At 38.1% G+C, this 18873-nt stretch overlaps 1 protein-coding gene across 4 annotated transcripts in view; it reads right to left on the reverse strand.

Moving 5' to 3' along the window:
• Positions 1–17081, reverse strand: part of map4k5 (mitogen-activated protein kinase kinase kinase kinase 5) — a 33773-nt gene extending 16692 nt beyond the window's left edge. For all 4 annotated transcript variants that reach the window (XM_062440097.1, XM_062440096.1, XM_062440095.1 and 1 more), the window contains exons 1-13: positions 16723–17081; positions 16019–16288; positions 10897–10954; positions 4456–4546; positions 3344–3408; positions 3171–3226; positions 3041–3088; positions 2181–2223; positions 2001–2073; positions 1442–1573; positions 1180–1242; positions 996–1077; positions 361–477 (exon numbers count right to left, since the gene is read on the reverse strand). In XM_062440097.1, coding sequence (XP_062296081.1) covers positions 361–477; positions 996–1077; positions 1180–1242; positions 1442–1573; positions 2001–2073; positions 2181–2223; positions 3041–3088; positions 3171–3226; positions 3344–3408; positions 4456–4546; positions 10897–10954; positions 16019–16126 — 936 coding nt within the window. In that variant the 5' untranslated portion in view covers positions 16127–16288; positions 16723–17081. The remainder of the gene's footprint in view (positions 1–360; positions 478–995; positions 1078–1179; positions 1243–1441; positions 1574–2000; positions 2074–2180; positions 2224–3040; positions 3089–3170; positions 3227–3343; positions 3409–4455; positions 4547–10896; positions 10955–16018; positions 16289–16722) is intronic.
• Positions 17082–18873: the final 1792 nt, after the last annotated feature.

The raw sequence follows: 18873 nt of genomic DNA on the forward strand, positions 1-18873 counted from the left end.
AATCAAGAAGAGGGGGGGATGGGAACGTGGAAACACACTTCAGTGAAACTCACCTTTTCTCTTTGATTGCCAAGTTGCTGAAAAACAAACTGCTGTGCTAATATTTACATTCTCTGCTGATAGAGAGCATGTCAGTGTTTGCATGAAAATCTGCTTCACTACAAGATTTGGAAACAATAATTTCATACAGCCAACATTTATTCTTTAACATTTTTATTGTGCTTTGCAATAATCAAAAAAGGGGGCGCTTATTTTATAGTTCCAGGTATATACTTGTCAGTGTATCTATATCTGTATCGTCTTTCTTTAAAAATCACATTTGTTTACAAGTAGATGTGATGTGATAGGGTGAGACATTACCTCGAGGTCATCATCGTCAACCTCACTGTAATGCTGGTGGTTTTCTGGGTTGTTCATCTTATCTAGGAGGTCGACAGCGAGCCTCCTTGTCAAACCCGTCTGTGCTACATACACGTGCTGCAAAGAAACAACACAGGGTCACAAGTTGCCATGAAATTGGAGGATAATTTTAGAATACTAAAAGTCCTAGTTTCACTGTTACAAAGTAATTAAACTGTCTACTTTAATCATGAGGTTCCTCAACCATTAGGCTGAGAGACTTTCCCTCAGAGAGAGAACATACACAGTGTTATAATAGAAAGAATCTTTTGACTGAAGCCTACAAATGACACATACAAGCTGTGAACTGACAGCTTCCTCTTTGCTTTACCACAGTATTTTCGTTTTGTTAACTTGATTGAAAATGGAAATGCAGGGTTTGATAATCTCTACTTGCTTGACTGGTCTTCGAGATTAACAAATGATAATAGCGAAAAAGCTTAAAGTGAAAGGAAACAAGATTTTTGAGACTTAAGACTGCTAACATACACATTTTCAACTTTGAATAGCTGCAAAAAAATTGCAATCTTGAAACTTTTAAATGTGCACAGGATATGAAAATGTCTACCACACGTCATAACAACAAGATTTATTACTGATAGAAGCTTCTCTGCAGTGGGCCTTTTCTTTGGGTTCTTTGTCAGAGACACTTTGACAAAGTTGTGGAAGGCAGCAGACCTGTGGAACAAGATAAATATGAGCTATTATTCTCCCAGACCAAAGTATAAAATATCAAACAGTAATCCCACAATATCACGCTGAACACTGTGGACCACTCACCATTTGTTTTTGTCTTTTAGCTTCGGAGGCTGGAAGCTATTCTTTGACATCAAAAACAAAGCCCTAAGAATAAAGAGGAATTACACGCATGGATTTAGAAGTGCGGAAGAGGAAAATGTACTTGAATTCATCAATGCATTTCGAATGAAACAGGATGGCTATTCAAGTAATCAAAAGATGTGATGAAACATTAGAGGAACACAAAAGCAGGAAGCTTCCTAACAGTCATCTAAGGAACCTCTCTCTTTCTTTTTTTTTTTACCTCATCGGGTGTAGGTCAAACATTGGCGGCTGTAGCTCGGCCAGCTCTATGGACGTGATGCCAACAGCCCAGATATCACACAGCTGGTTGTAGCCGCCGTTCTTCTCCACCGCTGCTACTTCTGGAGCCATCCTACACAAATACATCAAAAATTCAGTGACTTCTCTCCAAAAATAAAGTTGAAAGGTTGGTTATGAAGGATTCACAACAGTAAAAAAAACTATATTAATACTAAATAAGGCACTCTGTTGATCTCCCTGGGAAACTGTTTATTTTTACCCTTTGAAAGTGTGTTCAGAGGTCAGGTTCAGCGTCAGAACAGAGACTCTGGACAACATCTTTAGGTGCTGTGGGAATTTGAAGCTGTATCTTTCAGTTTAAGCAACAAACTAGTTTCTCTGACAGACAGCTGAATAAAAAAATGTTATAGTATTTCATTGAAAGTGTATAATCAGTACTTCCTCGGAACTCCAGAGGAAAAAAAAAGGACATGGACGCTGAACCTATTCGGCGAAGCCTGTCAAGGGGCCACTGTTTCATTTGATGACGACACACTCACCAATAAGGTGTTCCAATGAAGGACTTTCTTTTGGCAATGGTGGCTGTTATTTTGGCTGCAACTCCAAAGTCAGCTGTAACAAGGATAGAAAGGGCTTTTCAGATTATGCAATCCATGGACGCCTGAAAGCTGCAGAGGAGTTTGAGTCCTTGAGAATTAAGACGCTAAAGGCCAACTTACCTAACTTCACATCTCCGTTGTCTGTTAGAAGTATGTTGGCTCCCTGTTAAAAAAAACATAAAATCTCACAATCATTTCTTTATTTGGTGAAAACGCAAAGTTTGAAGTTGGTACAAAGTTTGACGTACTGAGCTGATTTGTTGCCACACTGGTTCATCACTCTGTGTTAACCTTGATCAGAAACATCTGTTCTGGTTAAAGCATAAACTGCTCAGGTCTGTTACTGATCTAACTTCCAGTAAAATCCCACCAGTATCACAGCTTTTTGACAGTTCCACTGACAGTGTTTCTGTTGGCTGTGACTGACAGTCTCTCTGGTGGCATCCTGCGGTGAGAGCAGAGGAAACAGGAAGTGCTCACTGTGCAGAGCTGAGTAAAGATAATAGGCCCAGCCCTGACCTTCAGTGATAACACATAAGGCTGGAGCTTCAGCCTTTGTGCATGCACCATGCATGTTCAACTTCAGCTAAACCTAAAAAAAACTGCATGCAGTAACTGACACCAGTGGTCACATGCTTTCAAAGAGAGAGCCTTTCACTGACTATGCTTTTCCTGTGACTTCAGTTCACACCTCTGTAATGCTGCAGCATCAGAGCAAAGTCAGACTTCTGGACGACTTCAGGGCCAACTGAGGCATTCACTGTGACAGCTGCATTGAAACTGTGCCACTGCTGCTTCTGTGTGTCTGTCTCCTTCCACTCTTTTCTTCTTTTTCTCTTTGCTCTGAAGTGTTTTGACATTTGTTGCTTATTATGAGAAGATTTCATTGTTAATACGTCCGTAATGGGATGGGGCTTCATCTGGATAACATTAGGGTTAAAAGAACAAAAAACTAAAAAAACGGGGGAAATATACGATACCTTGATGTCACGGTGCATCTTGCCCTTGCTGTGAAGGTATCCCAAACCCTGCAAAAGGAAATATATTTAGTACGACTCACATTAACATTCATAAATATGTATTCAAAGTATTATTCAAATGTGCAAATACCTGTATGGTCTCTCTGGATACGTATGCTATCTGAAGCTCTGACAGAGGTCCCGTCACTACAACACATAAACACACATATTTTTTTATTTTACGTAAGCAGGGTACAGATTAAGATAGTAATAGACTCCACATGGATTGTACACAGTTTTGTTATGAGTAGAAGAAAAGCTCACCATGATAAATGTCCTGCAGAGATCCTCCACCACAGTACTCCATACATATCCAAAGCTTCTCCCGACTGATGAATGAAAAGAAAATTACTGAGCAGTTTGCCTGATGAAGCTAAACAGCCAAATATTTTGACAAGTACTAAAGCACATGATTAAGCAGCGCTGTACAGTATTCTACAAAAAGAGACTCATGTTGAGAAACGCCTTTACCAACATATGCTTGCTAAACTTCCTAAACACATGTTGATAAACAGGGGTAAGTACTTAATGTAGAGAGGTGAAGCTTAACAGAAGGTAAGTGCTTGTGTTGAAAGGTGAACTGAATGTCTGGGGGGGGGGGCTCCTAAAAATAACACAAGTCTAACTGTGATAAAATTGCATGACAAAAGGTGATGATAATGATCTTCTGTGCAGCTCTGTCAAGCCAATGAAGCAGAATTTGAGTTTGATACTGCACTGTACTCACACTCACAACTTTAGTGCTCTTTTTTAAACATTTATCTCGACATGGAAATGATTTAAAGTCAGGAAACAGATCTTAAAGAAGCCCCTGAACTTCCCCCCCTAAATTAAACTGTGGTTCTTTTAAAGACAATTAATTTGGGTTTTGTAATAATTAATGGCGGCTTGCTCATTAATGTTTTACAGTAACCCGTTTGTGCTCTTGTGTGGCGAGACTGTACAAAACATGCCTGCTGCGATAAGACATGCACCTCTCTGGACTAAACTGCCATATAAAAACAGATCACAGGCTCATATTCCAGTTAAACCTGCTGGAAGTCTGAAGCAGTTGGTAGGCAGACCGGCCCGACTTCCTCTCAGATACCAGCCACAAAACATAGGCTCCATTAAAACATGAGAGCTGCATCCTGGCACTGAAGGGCCGAGTCAGCACCAGTCAGCCCAGTTGAAGAGCTTGAGTCATACTTCAGGCGCTCGCAGGTGTGACTAAGTCATCAAGTACGTCACATGAGCTTCAAGCAAGTCTCGATAAAACCTTTTGACAGCGACGTATGAATTCCACAGATTGTATACACTTAGACAGGCTGAGAGAGGAGATAGAAAATACTGAGTGTAAAAATGACAAAGCAGCAGCACTTTAAGCTAGCTCTTACCAGAGGTAGCTCCCAAAGTAGGCCACAATATTGTGGTGCATGCATTCCTTCACCATGAAGATTTCCTGCTGTATGATGGAAAAGTCATCCCCTGGAAACAGAGGGAGAAATCACAGAGACACATGGACAAAAAATTATATTTTTATTTTCAGTACAGGGAATTGTGTTTTTTTAGAGCTCCATTTAAAAAAATATGAGAAACGATACGATGTTTGGAAATAAACACCTCGCAAAACGATGTTGGGAATGAAATTATGACAGCCGGGGTTTATGATTCATCACTATAAAATTGTTTTTCTGAGTAAACCTTGTATTTGAAATGTTGACAAAAACACAACCACTCCATGTAATTCAGACGATACAGAGATTGTGAAAGCAATAAAATTTACGTCTTAGAAACACTAAGAAAACTTTCCTTTTTCTTTGCCAAGTGAAAAAACCACAGAACAAAGTCTTCCCATACTTCCCTCTGACTATATGGTTCAATATTTCATGTCTGTGTAAATACAGGAGATTGTAGGGCAGCCAGTGACAATAGAGGGAACACCTTGTACTTTTTAAGTTTATGTGGTATAGTCTAAAAGCCAGGCGGCTCTCCAGTTCAGCAAAGCACTCTAACACATCCGATCAGTAGGAAGTAAGAAGACCAAAATATGTAAGCCCAGCTGCTCCCAATTGTGCAGAGACACGAGCCCTGGAATACATTAACAGGAGGTTAAGATCTACCAGACTCTGCCAGCTTCAGCGCTCTATCAAAAGTCTGTCATCATAGGCATCAGTCCAGATTAAGCTCATTTAAGGAGTACAATCTCTGCCAAAAAACAGTGAAATCTAAACAGAGCACTAGACATAACTCTTGGTGGAAATTACTGTCAGAGACCCAATTCTTCTTTTTTTCTTTAAAAAAAAAAAGTGTGTCAATTCTGCTCATCAAGCAAGCGTCTTTTGATGGTTGATTTGAAATGTGTGTCAAGAAAAATTTGGCAAATTCCACCAAATGTGGCCCAAAAAAGCCGCACGACTACAGTAGAAATCTCCAGATGCTGTACCAGGTGCCTGCTGGTCAGACCTAATTTTAGTGATCGAGGGGCAGTTGAACTCTGGCAGAAAACATGATCAGTGGAGAAACTCCTGGACCGCAGCAGCTCTTTTCCGAGGACATAAACACTTTGTACCCAATGAGGCAATAGCTGTGCAGAAGTCCTGTTTTCAGAGTGTCTGGGAGGGGTTAGTCGCTCTCACGTGAGCGTCTGACTTAAAGTCTGGTTGGAATGCCGACACGTGTGTAATTATCCGACAGATAAACATTAAACCAGTGAATTTCCATTAGCTTTGAACTTAACTTCAGCTACTAATTTGACTATTCAGAGACATTACAAGATGTAAGAAAGTCTCATCTACAACAATTTCAGTATGTATAACAAGTGTTCAGTATATTAGAAACATAAATTGAAACATGAAACACTAACTTTCCATTTTTCTATAATGATTATCCTCTAGAGCAGGGGTGTCAAACAAGGGGTCCAATCCGGCTCACTGGATAACTTTGCAAAGTATGAAAATTGCAGAAAAGTAATCCCAGTTTTTCAATAAAGTATGTTGCTATTATCACTTATTTTCACTCATCACTCACAGTCAAAACCTCTGAAGGTCCAAATTGAGACAACGGACGGCAGTTAAATTCACATTTGAAGGACAAATTTGCTTCGGAGGGCTTGGAAACATTTTATCAGCATCTTTTACCAGGGTAAAATTTTTATGCATGTTTGGGACAACTTATCTTTTTCTGTGATGAACATCAATAAAATAAAAACTGCGTTCCAGACGGAGACATAATATTGTTGAAATTGCAGTTATTTTTCTTAAGACATCTCAGGCTCTTCATCTGTTTTGTGAATAGATGGTTTATTATAGTAGAGTTATAATATATATTATATTTAAAAGTTATTATGCAATGGTGGTCCGGCCCACATGAGATCAAATTGGGCTGTTTGTGGCCTTTGGACCAAAATGAGTTTGACACCCCTGCTCTAGAGGGTCGCCAGTCTCAGCTGATATTGGGCAAGAGGCGGGTTACACCCTGGACAAGTCGCCAGTCAATCACAGGACTAAAATTTAGAGTCACAGATTAACCTAACCTGCATGTTTTTGGTCTGTGGGAGGAAGTCGGAGAACCTGGAAAGAACCTCAAATGGTGAACATTCAACCTCCACAAAGAAGGGCCTCAGTCTGGTGGTGGGTTTCGAACCCAGAACCTTCCTACTGTGAGGCGACAGCACTAACCACTGCACCACTGTGCTGCCCTTTAGTGGCATTTATCAGTGCGGTTGCATATTGAACCTATAGTGGCTGTGAAACCTGTTAGAGCCAGTGTTTGGTTTGTCCGTTCTAGGCTACTGTAGAAACACAGTGGTGTGGAGCTCTTCGGTAGCGGAGTGGTTGGCGTGCATGCCGCATAATCGCAGTGTCCCTGGTTTGACTCCGGCAAGGGACCTTTGCTACATGTCATTGCCCTCTCTCTATCAGTTTCCTGTCGGCCTCTATACCAGCTACTTTCAAATAAAGGCAAAAAAACCAATAAAGAAACATGGTGGTGCAACATGGTGAGCTCTGTGGAAGAGGACCTGCTCCCTCTGTAGATATAAACACTCATTATAAGCTAACGAACACAAGACAATTCTTATTTTTAGGTGATTATACACTAATTAAAACATACTTATGAACATCATATTCAATTTCTGCCAATAGATCCGTCTAAATCTTACACACTGGTCCTTTAAGGGATACTTCAGCTGGTATTAAACATTCTTCTTTAGGTCAACAAATACAATATAAAAGACCAAAACCAGCACTGGGAATTATCTGTTAAGCCAAACCCTGATATTGCATCTTCCTCTGAGTCACATACCTCCATTGTTATTCAGCAATCTATTAAAAGCACAGTAGAGAACCACACTGTTGCACTATATCGAACATTATGGTCTATTTTTATCATTAAAGATGTATTAATTAAACCACAGCTGAAACTGCACCATAGTTTACTAGTTACACCGTCTGAGTTTAATGTTTAAAACAAACTACAGCCCACAAATTAAACTTTATATTTATGTGACCCATTTTTTTTCTCTTTAAGGCTTACATCTCTCGTGGGAATGGACGGGCTTGGAGGCCGAGTGCAGTGCAGAGATATTGGAAAGCACTGAGAGACAGACGGTCAGACTAAACACATTGTTGACTTCATGAGATTAGTCGACAATGACCAACACTAACATCACAGGCTTTATCTATTTTTTCATCGAGGGGGAGGAAGAGGAGAGCTGAAAAGTTTTGGTTTTTTAACACAGCTTATGTGGGGATTGTGCAAAAGGAAGTGCAAGTCACCATGATGAGGATGTAGGCCGAACATGCAATGTATATGAAGAGCCTGAGTAAGGAGAGAGTATATTCAACTAGTTTTAGATTAATATGACGACTTTAAAAAGGTTCAGAGCTTTAACTTCTTACTTTAATTACTCTTTATCATATTTCCCTTGATAACCTGCTACTGTTTCATCCTCCAAATGCTTAAAAGCTGGTGTGATGAATTCCTAAAAGTTAATCATGTCCATTTCTCTAGATGTTTGACATATCTGTGGAAAGAATGACTGAACTATAATCAAAAAAGGGAGGTTAAGAGCTGATATTATTCATTATATGGCATAAAGATGCGATCAGTCTGCTTTACAGCTTCAACACACAGCTTGACAAATGTAAAAATAATCATTTCCTGCTCTGATCTTCCATTTTTTTTGCCACATTATAAAAACGTCATACTTTTGGGATCTCATTAACTGGATTAAAATGACATATTACTTTATGTGTAATTACAGTGTTCTTCATTTCTAAGCTTCTTCACTTTGAGGAGGAGGAACTTCGGCCGATCGTAGATATCTTTACACGTTGACGTAAGTGTTTACATACAACCACAAAAATTTGAGAAAGGCTTATTTCAGTGATATGACGCCCGAGCTCGGGTCGTCCCACAAATCATCTCCTCTTGGGTGAGCTGAGGTTCTAAGAAGTGTGGCCACTTCCTCTAAGACTAAGCGCTTCCCTCTGCCTCTCTGAATGCAAACAATCTCGCTCGTTGGTTCAGGTTTCAATACACAGAGTGTTTTGAAGATGAAAAGGCAAATGCCAAAGTACTAAATATAGCAACTGAGGACGAGATGTGGTTTGGATGTGGTTGTTTTTAAAAAATGTAAAGCTATTTATTGTGTGTCTGTATGATGAACACTGTCGTGAGGAGGAAGGGACTGGTGTGGATTTCTCAGTAACCATAGAAAACAAAACTAAAAGTGCTTAAACGTGTTAAAAAGGACTAATCCTGAATGTTAGCTTATATACTTTACTTTATTTGTACATGTACATGATAAAAAAAATGTTCTGAAAAGTAGAAAACAAAATCTCAGTGGTTACTAAGTGAAGATCAACACTTATTTGGTCTCTAATGATCATTCTAACCTCGAACTTATCACATTAACCTGCTCGATGCCCTTTTAGCCCCTGCAGCCAGAGGGCTTCACCACTCCTTACTGCTTTCTTTCTTTCTCTCCGTCTCCCCCCTTCTCTCTCTCTCTCTCTCTCTCTCTCTGTCTGTGTCCTTTACTTCTTACCGGCGGCGTCACTCCTCCTGGTCAAACCTGTTTGATTTGAAGGTCCGCCCAAAGGTGTTTACCTGAAGCACAGAAAGGAGTGACTCTTGCATACAGGGTGGGAAGAAAAGAGAGTTCTGTTCAAACAGAATAAACGTAGGCTGGGTTAATCCCCTATTTCAGCTTATAGAAGGAAAATATGAGTGGTGAATAAATAGAAAAACCTGTCCAGGGATTTTCCATCATGTACAAGAATTTTGTAATTTTTTTGTTTAAGGGCAACACCTTTCTGAACTATGTCTTATGAAATACGATTGTGCAGCCGGGCCGCCACGAATCCAGATCAGTGAGTTTGTATTCACAATGTATATTCTCAAAAGTCATGAGGGCAAAGAAAAAAAAACAACTGCTGCCCTTCTCCAGAATTTCCTCCAACTTGCAGCTTAAGCCCTCTGATCTTCTGCTTCACACACACGCACACACACACACACACACACACACTAATCTCTCTCCTCTTATGCTCCAGCTGAATATGTCAAGGCTTTACATCAGAACTACGAAACGCCTGCAAATCAAGACAAAAAATACAAAAAAAGTGGTTTCTGATCAGCTCGGAGATCAAACACGAGACACAATGATGGATGACGATGATGTGTGTGTGTGTGTGTGTGTGTGTGTGTGTGTGTGTGCGTGTCTGTGTGTGTTGACAGAAACGTCCCTCATCTTCTCGCTCCTTCGTGCGACAGTGACACGACAGGAGCGGGCGAAAAAGAGAAAACAAACGCTCTGCCCGTTTACCGACTGGTAATCAGCTGAGCTCTGTCTGGTTACTGGTGATACAAAGCCTCATTCGTAATCCCACTAATCTGGATCGCACTAACTCTGTCAGTAGGTCATCGCCGCCACAGACCGACCCTGAGCCCTGGATACAGTCAGAATATACATAATCTCTCGCTATATGTATTCTACTTTGTCTAAATTAAAACACGGAGAAGCAGCGTTTAGTCTTTATTGCTCCATATATTTGCAGGTCCGCTCCGACTCTCGGTTCTTTTAAATCACTGATGACAGCTTTTTATTTAATTATTTTTTTACTACTATTGTTTTTTATTGCTTTTGTACCTATTATTTATTCTTTTTTATTGATTTTCTTCTATTTTACTACCTACTTTGCTGCTGTAATAATGAAAATGTCCTCATTGTGGGACTGATAAAGGAATATCTTATCTTAATATCTCATATTAAATCAAACATTTTAGGAGTTAATATCTTTACACCGCACTGTAACTTTATATTCTTCTGTTTTTATCTGTCTTAGTCTTTTTAAGCTTAATTTTAACATTTTTACTGGTATTTAAATGTCTTTTTATTTAGCCATATGTCACTTTTATGTTGTGTCTTGATGCATTTTATGTTTTGGGTAAAGCACTTTGAACTGCCTTCTTGTTGAAATGTGCTATACTAATAAATTTGCCTTGAAATATCTACTTGAATTACTACTTTTTATATTATAGAATGCAAGATCTTGGCTGTCTATAAACCAAAGGCTGATTTTTTTAATGCGAAATAGCAAAGTATGTAAATCACCGGGTCTATGATCACATAAATATCAGCAGTCTTGAAGTCCTGGCACTGTGCGACAATATTTCTCAGTCTTTTTAGTACTCTTTGTGCATTCCATCCAAAACCCTGGAAAATAAGAGATGCATTTTCCAGACTTGTCAGTTCTGACTAAAAACTAAGAAAACAACATATTTTCTGCCCACCGTGATGAGAAAAACCGAGATAATGAGATAATCGCTCTTACCTGGTTCCAACTTTATGATCTTCACTGCAGCGAGTTCTCCCGTTTGTATGTTTCGAGCCTGAAAGACACACAAATAAATACTTTTAATTCAACTTGTTAATACAAATAACTTTGAATATTATACAAAAAACTGATAGTAAACAGTTTTGATTAACGAGTAGGCATACCAAATACTACAGGAAAATGCTCATTTCAGAATTTAACCCTTACATACTGTTCAGGGTCAAATTTGACCCATTTTTTCCACACTTGAGAGCTGTAAAAACATCCTGTTCACATTTATTTTAACCAGAGCCATCCTAACATGACCCACAGTTTATAAAAATGGAGATAAAATGCATTGTTTATTTTATTTTGTGCAGCTGATACACATTTTTACATATAAAAATGTAGAACAAAATCCCAAATAAGCATTCAAACATGTTGTAATGTTCATCATATTCTATAAAATGTTCTCCTGGACCATAAAATAGTGATTGTGAATGTCTTTTTTCCACAAGATTAGTCAAACATTTAATATTAGTGGCTGGGGAGGAATTTATGAATATTAACAGCATGTAAGGGTTTAGTGATTAAGTCGATTAATCGATCAACAGTCAAATAATCAGACACTACTTTAATTGTATTTTAATTATTAACTTCTCAAAGTCAAGTCAGTTTGATGTCTGTAGCTGAATATCACAAACTACAAATTCTGTAAAAAGCAAAACAACATCTTTCATCCTTAGACCATCGATTGGGTAAGGAAAGGAAAAAATGAGACCTTTAAACAGGAAGAAAATGGAGGATTTGTTGCTTTTGTCTTCCTTATTTGACAGTAAAGTGAATATTTTTAAGGGTTTGGGTCTGTTGGTTTAACAAAATGAGCAATTTGAATAAGTCAACTTGAGGCTTTAGGGAAAAGTAATAGATATTTTTTTTCCACTGTTGCAGCCCTGCTCTCTTTTATATCGCTGTAAATTGAATATTTGAGGTTTGGGGCTGAAAGCAACTCTTAACTCTCAGACCTTGTGTTTTGTGTCATTTTTATTGATACACTATTTATACAGTAGTGAATACTGAATAAATAAGTGGCAGGTTAAAGCTGAAAATTACATGCCATCTTACTTATAGTCTGATGGGAGCTTTGGCCTACATGCGCATCAGACCAGTGAAATGTGATTCGGATGATCGTTTTGTCTTCGTGGGAACTGGAGTGAAAATATTTGTGAGAGTTCCTCCTTCAGACAAACTGAACACCATTACACCCAACGCCACAATAAATGGTTAACTAGTAACAACCACAGGGGTCTTGAGGTCAACATCACGGGTGGCGTTAGTCAGCGGGGGGAGAGGCTGGACACTGTCTGCCCACAAGGATGACTGTCAGGAAACCTTTACTTTAATTTCTCTGCTATGAATGATTTGTGATTCAGTTCATCTTAAAGTTAAATGTTTCTAGCTCATTCTTGATTATCTTTTTTTGTATATTAGTGCAGTACTGTTATCCTAATGTGATATTTTATCATACTAAAACGCATCCATCCATCATTTCTATGATTTTCTTTGTCAAAGTAGGTTGCAACGAGTTCCAAATCCAGGTCAAGACAGGATGCTCCTTAATCCGAGGGAGTGAGGAGATGGGACAAGCAGCTAAATCAACCGTAAACCATAAAACCCTCCAGCAAGGCTACCTTGCAACACTGGAAATGTGCTAGGCAGTGTCCCGCACAAGGCTTAAAAACTGCTCCATGCCCGATATCACAAATGCATGTAACAGAAACCCAATTCTGACACAGGTTGCACAAAATGGGGTTGTTGTGTTTGCTGGGGCATACTTATTCAGTTTTTGAGGTTTGTTAAAGTGTTTATTTTGAGCTTTCAAAATGCAGCCATTCTCACACCTGCTAAATCGAAAGTATGTTTGAGGTTAAGGACTGCACACATACTCACTCGCCTTGTCAAGCTTTACATTTCCTGAAGCAAACCTGACAACTAAACCTTAAAAAATTAAAAAGGAGAAGTTGTGAAGTGACAGTTCAAAGATGTGATACAGAAGACGACGACGCAGCGGCTTTAGCAACCTTTGAGTGAGGGAAGGAGATGTCTGGAGTGTTACAGACGATTTAAAGAGACGAGATCTGACACAAAATCAATCATAGTATCGGACTCTAGGGGGGAAAAAACAGGTGTGTCTGATCATTAGATGGATTTAATGCTCAGATAACTTTAGTGAGAGAGTGGAGACATGAGAAACTGACAGTCTCTTGACACAATAAAGACAATAATTACTTTAAATCTAACTTTCTGACAAATTCAACACAGTTCTTGAACACTGCAAATGGTTTTTGAAGTGTTGAAGACTGAAAAAACTCAATTAAGTGAGTTCGAGTGACCGACAGTCTGCAGCAATGTTGGTTCCTTTTCTCACATCAAATTTTATATTTAGTTTATTTATTTCTAACGTGTTAAAATAACAAAATAAAAATAGAAATGACAGCAAACTCTAGATAAACAACTGTATAGTAACTGTTCAATGGGTTTAGGATGGTGTAAGGATCTTTTCTAGTCTCTTCTACCCCCTTTTTTAAAAAGCTCTAACTATCAAAACAAAGACAGAAGCAGTTTTGACCTTTCATAGCTATGTTTTTTTTTTTGTTATTATTCCAATACAAATAGTTTATAAAGCTTATAAAGAGCTACTATAACAACAAACTACACTTAAAGCCAAAGGGTGTGACACTATAATAAAAGTAGATGAATCATTATCATTAGTAATAACAGTGCTAAAAAGCTTTCCTGATTGTCAAATTAATGTAATAAATCATCATAAGGAGAGGAATGCTGCGCCCGTACAAAAAAACAAAACTAACTTAAAAATGTGCACTGCAGAGCCAGAGAGAGGAGGACTTTTCCCCCAAAATTTGAGGAGTTTCCGCTGTCAGTGTGGCACACAGAACACACCCACAGTGAAACGCGTGTTTAGACAGGGGCCTGATCATATTTCAGCCTGCCGCAGCCCTTGGCCTAGCGAGCTCTGGGAGAATACCAGGCGCAGCATTCCACCAGTGGCCTGTCTGGGGGTGGGGGCCGGCCAGAGAGAGGCTTTGTATGAAGAAGAGGAGGGGTGGTGGTGGGGTGGAGGGGGGGGGCCCATGACGGACGAGGCCTGAACTATCAAACTCTGGGTCAGATGTGTTGTCTGTTTACTCTGTGGCAGATGGATAAACAAGAAAATTCTCCACCGTAACACACCTCACTTCATTTTTGGCTCTGCAGAACTGGTCGGAAAAATGGTGATAAATTAGTTTTTGGTTAGCCTGACGGTTTCTGTCAAGAATCAAATAACTTTTTGATAGCTTCGTTGAAAAAAAAACATATTTTAGTGAAATGAAGTCGGGATAGGATAGGTGTCTGCTCTTTCTCAAGCACTTCACCACAATGAAAAATATAAACTTATTCCTAGAAATATCCCTCCACTTAACACAGAGACTGACCATTTATCTCTGGAAATGCCCTCTCTCTCTCTCTCTCTCTCTCTCTCTCTCTCTCTCTCTCTCTCTCTCTCTCTCTCTCTCTCTCTCTCTCTCTCTTTTATTGTTGCCAGTTCAGGCTTTGACTCTTAACTCACTGCTAATGTGCTAATGTGTCTGTGTGTGAGACTCTATAAGCTTTTACCCAGTTTCAAAATATTGCGTTAAACTGGAAGAGCAAATAAAAAAAGATAGTTTTTATTAGATCCCTTTAACATATTATTTTGCTACTCTAAGTCTTGTGATTTCTCCTTAAGCTACACAGATGTATTGTAGCTGATTGTCTTGCAAGGATCAGCGGAACCATCAGGTCATCAATACTGAGGGAGATTTATAGATCCAAACATGATTTGGATCAATATTTCACTGTGAACTCAACCGCTACTGTGCACCTCGTGTTTCTCTGTTGGTTTATTTAACATACCTGGCTGCTATGACAACTTAATTTCCCTTTGGGGATTATAAAGTAATCCGTCTGTCTATTATTATTATTACACTATTACACTAAGGCTGCAACTAATGATTATTTTCATTATTGATTTACATGCTGATTATTTTCTATATTGATTCATTCATTGTTTGGGCTTTAAAGGGTCACAAAAAGGGTGAAAAATGTTGACCAGTGTTTCCTAAAGCCCACTGTGACATCCTCAAATGACCAGAAAATGTCACATTTGAGAAGCTGGAACCAGAGAAATGTAGGGTTTCTTTTTTTATAAGTGACTGAATTGATTTTTTTTAAAAACAGTCTGCAACTAATGGATTATCCTACTAATCATTGCTGCTCTAATTGACATGATTAAATATCTGATTTTTGATACTAAATAGCTGATAAAAACTGATAATTTGGGGCAATTACTACTGGTGGTGTAACACATTTCCTAGACTAGCAGTTGAGTAGCCACCAAAATAATTTTTTTTAAAAGTGATGTACTTAAAAGGACATGCAGATACAAGCACTCAGTGTTCATTTCACTCATCCAAAAACAAGTTCAGTACATTGTTTCACTTCAGCGTAATGTAACCCTAACCCTGCACAACCAGGAAGAAAACACGTAGCTATACTAGAAACATCATACATGACATCTTCTACGTCTGGCATCGAAAGACATCACACAGTTTGCAATGTTACACTTAAATCTGCCAATAAGTGTTTTTTTTCTATTTTTATGCTGAGAAGTTGGAGTTCATTCATAACTTACGTCAAATGTGTCCGCCACATGTTTTAAGGACTTACAAAACAAACAACACTGCCTTAAATTAGGGATGACGGGTTTATTAGTCATGTGATGGTATGCCAAAATATCTTCAACTCTGATGACAGAGTGTGAGAACCAGTTATTTTACTGTCGGGCAGCAAACTAACTAAACCAGCATTTCCTCACTACTGAATAATCTGTCTGGTATATTCTTGGTTAATCGATTAGTCATTTGGTTGATCAAATATTTAAAATCAGTATGTTGACAGCCTGAAATGTCTTGTTTTGTCTGTCCACACCCTAAAGATATGCATTCACTGTCATATAAGTCTAAATATAGCAGCTTATATGTCATTAATTTGGCAGCTGATCGATTAATCGCCTCACTGTCGCAGCTGTGCTTCACTGTACCTTGTACACGTCTCCATATGTGCCACTTCCCACCCTCTGGATGAGCTCAAAGTCATGCTGGGGGTTTCTCCTCTGGATCTCACCGCTTGGCCGGGGGAAGATATCCATGGTGGCTTGACACAAACGATCCCTTTACATTTAGTTGGCTTGATTGAAATCTGGTGTCAGTGTGATTTTGTGATTTCTAAAATGAAGGTGAGGAAAAAAAGCTCTTGAGCTAAAAGTGTTGATCTGTTACTCAGATGGTCCTTCCCCTTGCTCCATGTCCTGCTAGAAGACAGATTAGGGAGAAATAAATGCTTTAAGTAACATAAAAATGCATGCAAATTTAGTTTAATAGTAACACAAATATTTTAAACTCAAACTAGGAGCTATGACTATCTTGACATCTGTCACACAATAACTTCTGTATTTCATTTCTCTGAAACTTACCCCCTCCCACTTATTTAAAGTTACTAAATAACCATTGTAAACAAATCAGCATCCCATTAAAATAACATTAGCTACTGTTTAACACCAACATGGATGCACACTGTGGTCACTCCAGCAAATAGCCAGAGCCAGGGTCTAGCATGACTGTGAATAGGGCGAGTTTAGAGGGGCTTTAGCTGCTAATGCTAACCCCAAAGCAAGCTTTAACTTAGCTGCTGCTGCCTCTCTCTTCTCTCTCTCTCTCTCTCTCTCTTTTAAACCTTACAACTTACCTTTCACGACACAAACACAGCAGACGAGTACGTGTTGCATTGTAAAATCTTCCCAAGGCATTTAGCAGCACGATGGCGTCGAATAATCGCACAATTAAAATAAAAAAAGGAGAGAAAAGCGTCCCCTCTCTCTCTCTTTTGTTATGGACGACAACAGTAATAGTAAACTTCACTGCAGCAGACCTCGGCGTTGAGTTTTTTCTGTCGTTGACATGTCATTTCCCTTTTGTCCACGGCTTTTAAAGAAACGTCAGGCTCATGTGTGAAGTAGTGACGGTAAACTAGATTAATAATGTCAAGTATTTACCTCCTAAATTTAGAGTATAACATCAGCCGAGAAAGCAACAGTCTGCTGCTAATCTCTCTCTGAGGAGTCACTTACAGGGTTGTGATGCTGCGTTCAGGAGCTCCTCGGAAAATCTGAACACAAAATGTCAGGTCCACACACGCACAAGCCACATTCAAGCATTAGATAATAAAATATTTTAGAGGTGCAACCAGTGTTGGGGAGTACAAAATAAATGTAACTGTAATCCTTTATAGTTACTGAGAACAAATGTGTACTTCAATTATAATGTTGATGATTACAAAGGTTACACCTGAAGTCAGACCTTTTAGATTTTACTTTTTTTTTTTAATATATTGCTGTTTTTAGTTCTTTGAAATCAATAATTGTTTTATATTTGATAAATACATCAAATCTAAACACAGAATTTCTGGTCCACACACACAAGCCACATTCAAGTATTCAATAATAAAACAATTTAGAGGTGCATTTTAATTACATGTAAAGGTGTTTAATTACCAAATAAATGTAAATGTAATCCGTTATTAGATTAGATTAGATTGGATGAACTTTATTGTCCCAAAGGAAATGACCCCCTCCCAAGAAGGCAAAAAGTGCTTCAAAGTGCCTCAAAGTTTAGCATATTGCACAGAATAATATTGCACAAGATTATGTGATGCACGGCACAAGAAGGGAACAGAGTAAAAACAATAAAATGGATAAAACTATATGTCAATCTAAGAACAGGGGGTAATAAGTAGTAAAAATGGGTCAAAAAACCAAGGTAAAAAGATAAAAGATATGGTTACTGAGAACAAATGTGTACTTCATTTACAGTTACTTATGAAAATGTTCATGATTACAAAGGAGGTTACATCTGAAGTCTGACCTTTTAGATTTTACTCATTTTTTAAATATTTAACATGTGACTGATTACATATATTGCTTTTTTATTTCATATTTTGTAAATAAATCATGACTTGGGCTTAAATGGTGTCACAGTACCAGTTAAGCCCATGCAAGACTTATTTCATAAGATATCTTTATTTTATATTCCAAAATCTACATGAAATAATAAAAACATTTTTAAATGAGAGATAAATCCTGCTTTATAAGAAACAATCTCCCTTATAAATCATGTCAGTATCCATAAAAAAACACTTAAACTTAGATTTTGGTGCTTAATGGGTACACTTACCCTAACAGTTGAATTAGCTACATCACTTATTACATGTTAAATAAGGTAACTAGTCATCTGTAACGTATTACATTTCCAAAGTAACTTTCCCAACCCTGGGTGCAACACTTAGTCGACTGACAGAAAATTAATCGGAAATATTCAATGCATATATAATATTTTGATAATCCATTACCTATAAATACAAAAGTAAATACCTTTATTAGCTGTTTCCTACTGTATAGATAGTCAATATACATTTTCCAGCACTATTATATATATTTTTGCAGTAAGAAATGAATGAATGAATGAATGAATGAATTAATCAATCAATCAATCAATCAATCAGTCTTTATTTATTTATATAGCGGCAAATCACAACAAAAGTCATCTCCAGGCACTTTTCACATAGAGCAGGTCTAGATCGTACTCATTACTGACTGAAAGAAAAGAAACATGTAGAATAGAGCACAGACATAATGTTAAGTAAGACTTAAATGGAAAGTTAAAAAATACTTAAAATAAAATACAGCAGCAGCACTTAAAATAATAACAATAATGGAAAGAAAACTACTTAAAACGATGAATATTACAAAACTGCAGGTACCTCCTCCACTGATATGCGGATTATCCAGCTTAACAACTGATCCTCGTTGCTGTCCAGTGTCATAAAATGTAAATGTACATA

Source organism: Scomber scombrus, chromosome 19 (assembly GCF_963691925.1).
Source record: "Scomber scombrus chromosome 19, fScoSco1.1, whole genome shotgun sequence".
Classification (NCBI taxonomy): domain Eukaryota; kingdom Metazoa; phylum Chordata; class Actinopteri; order Scombriformes; family Scombridae; genus Scomber; species Scomber scombrus.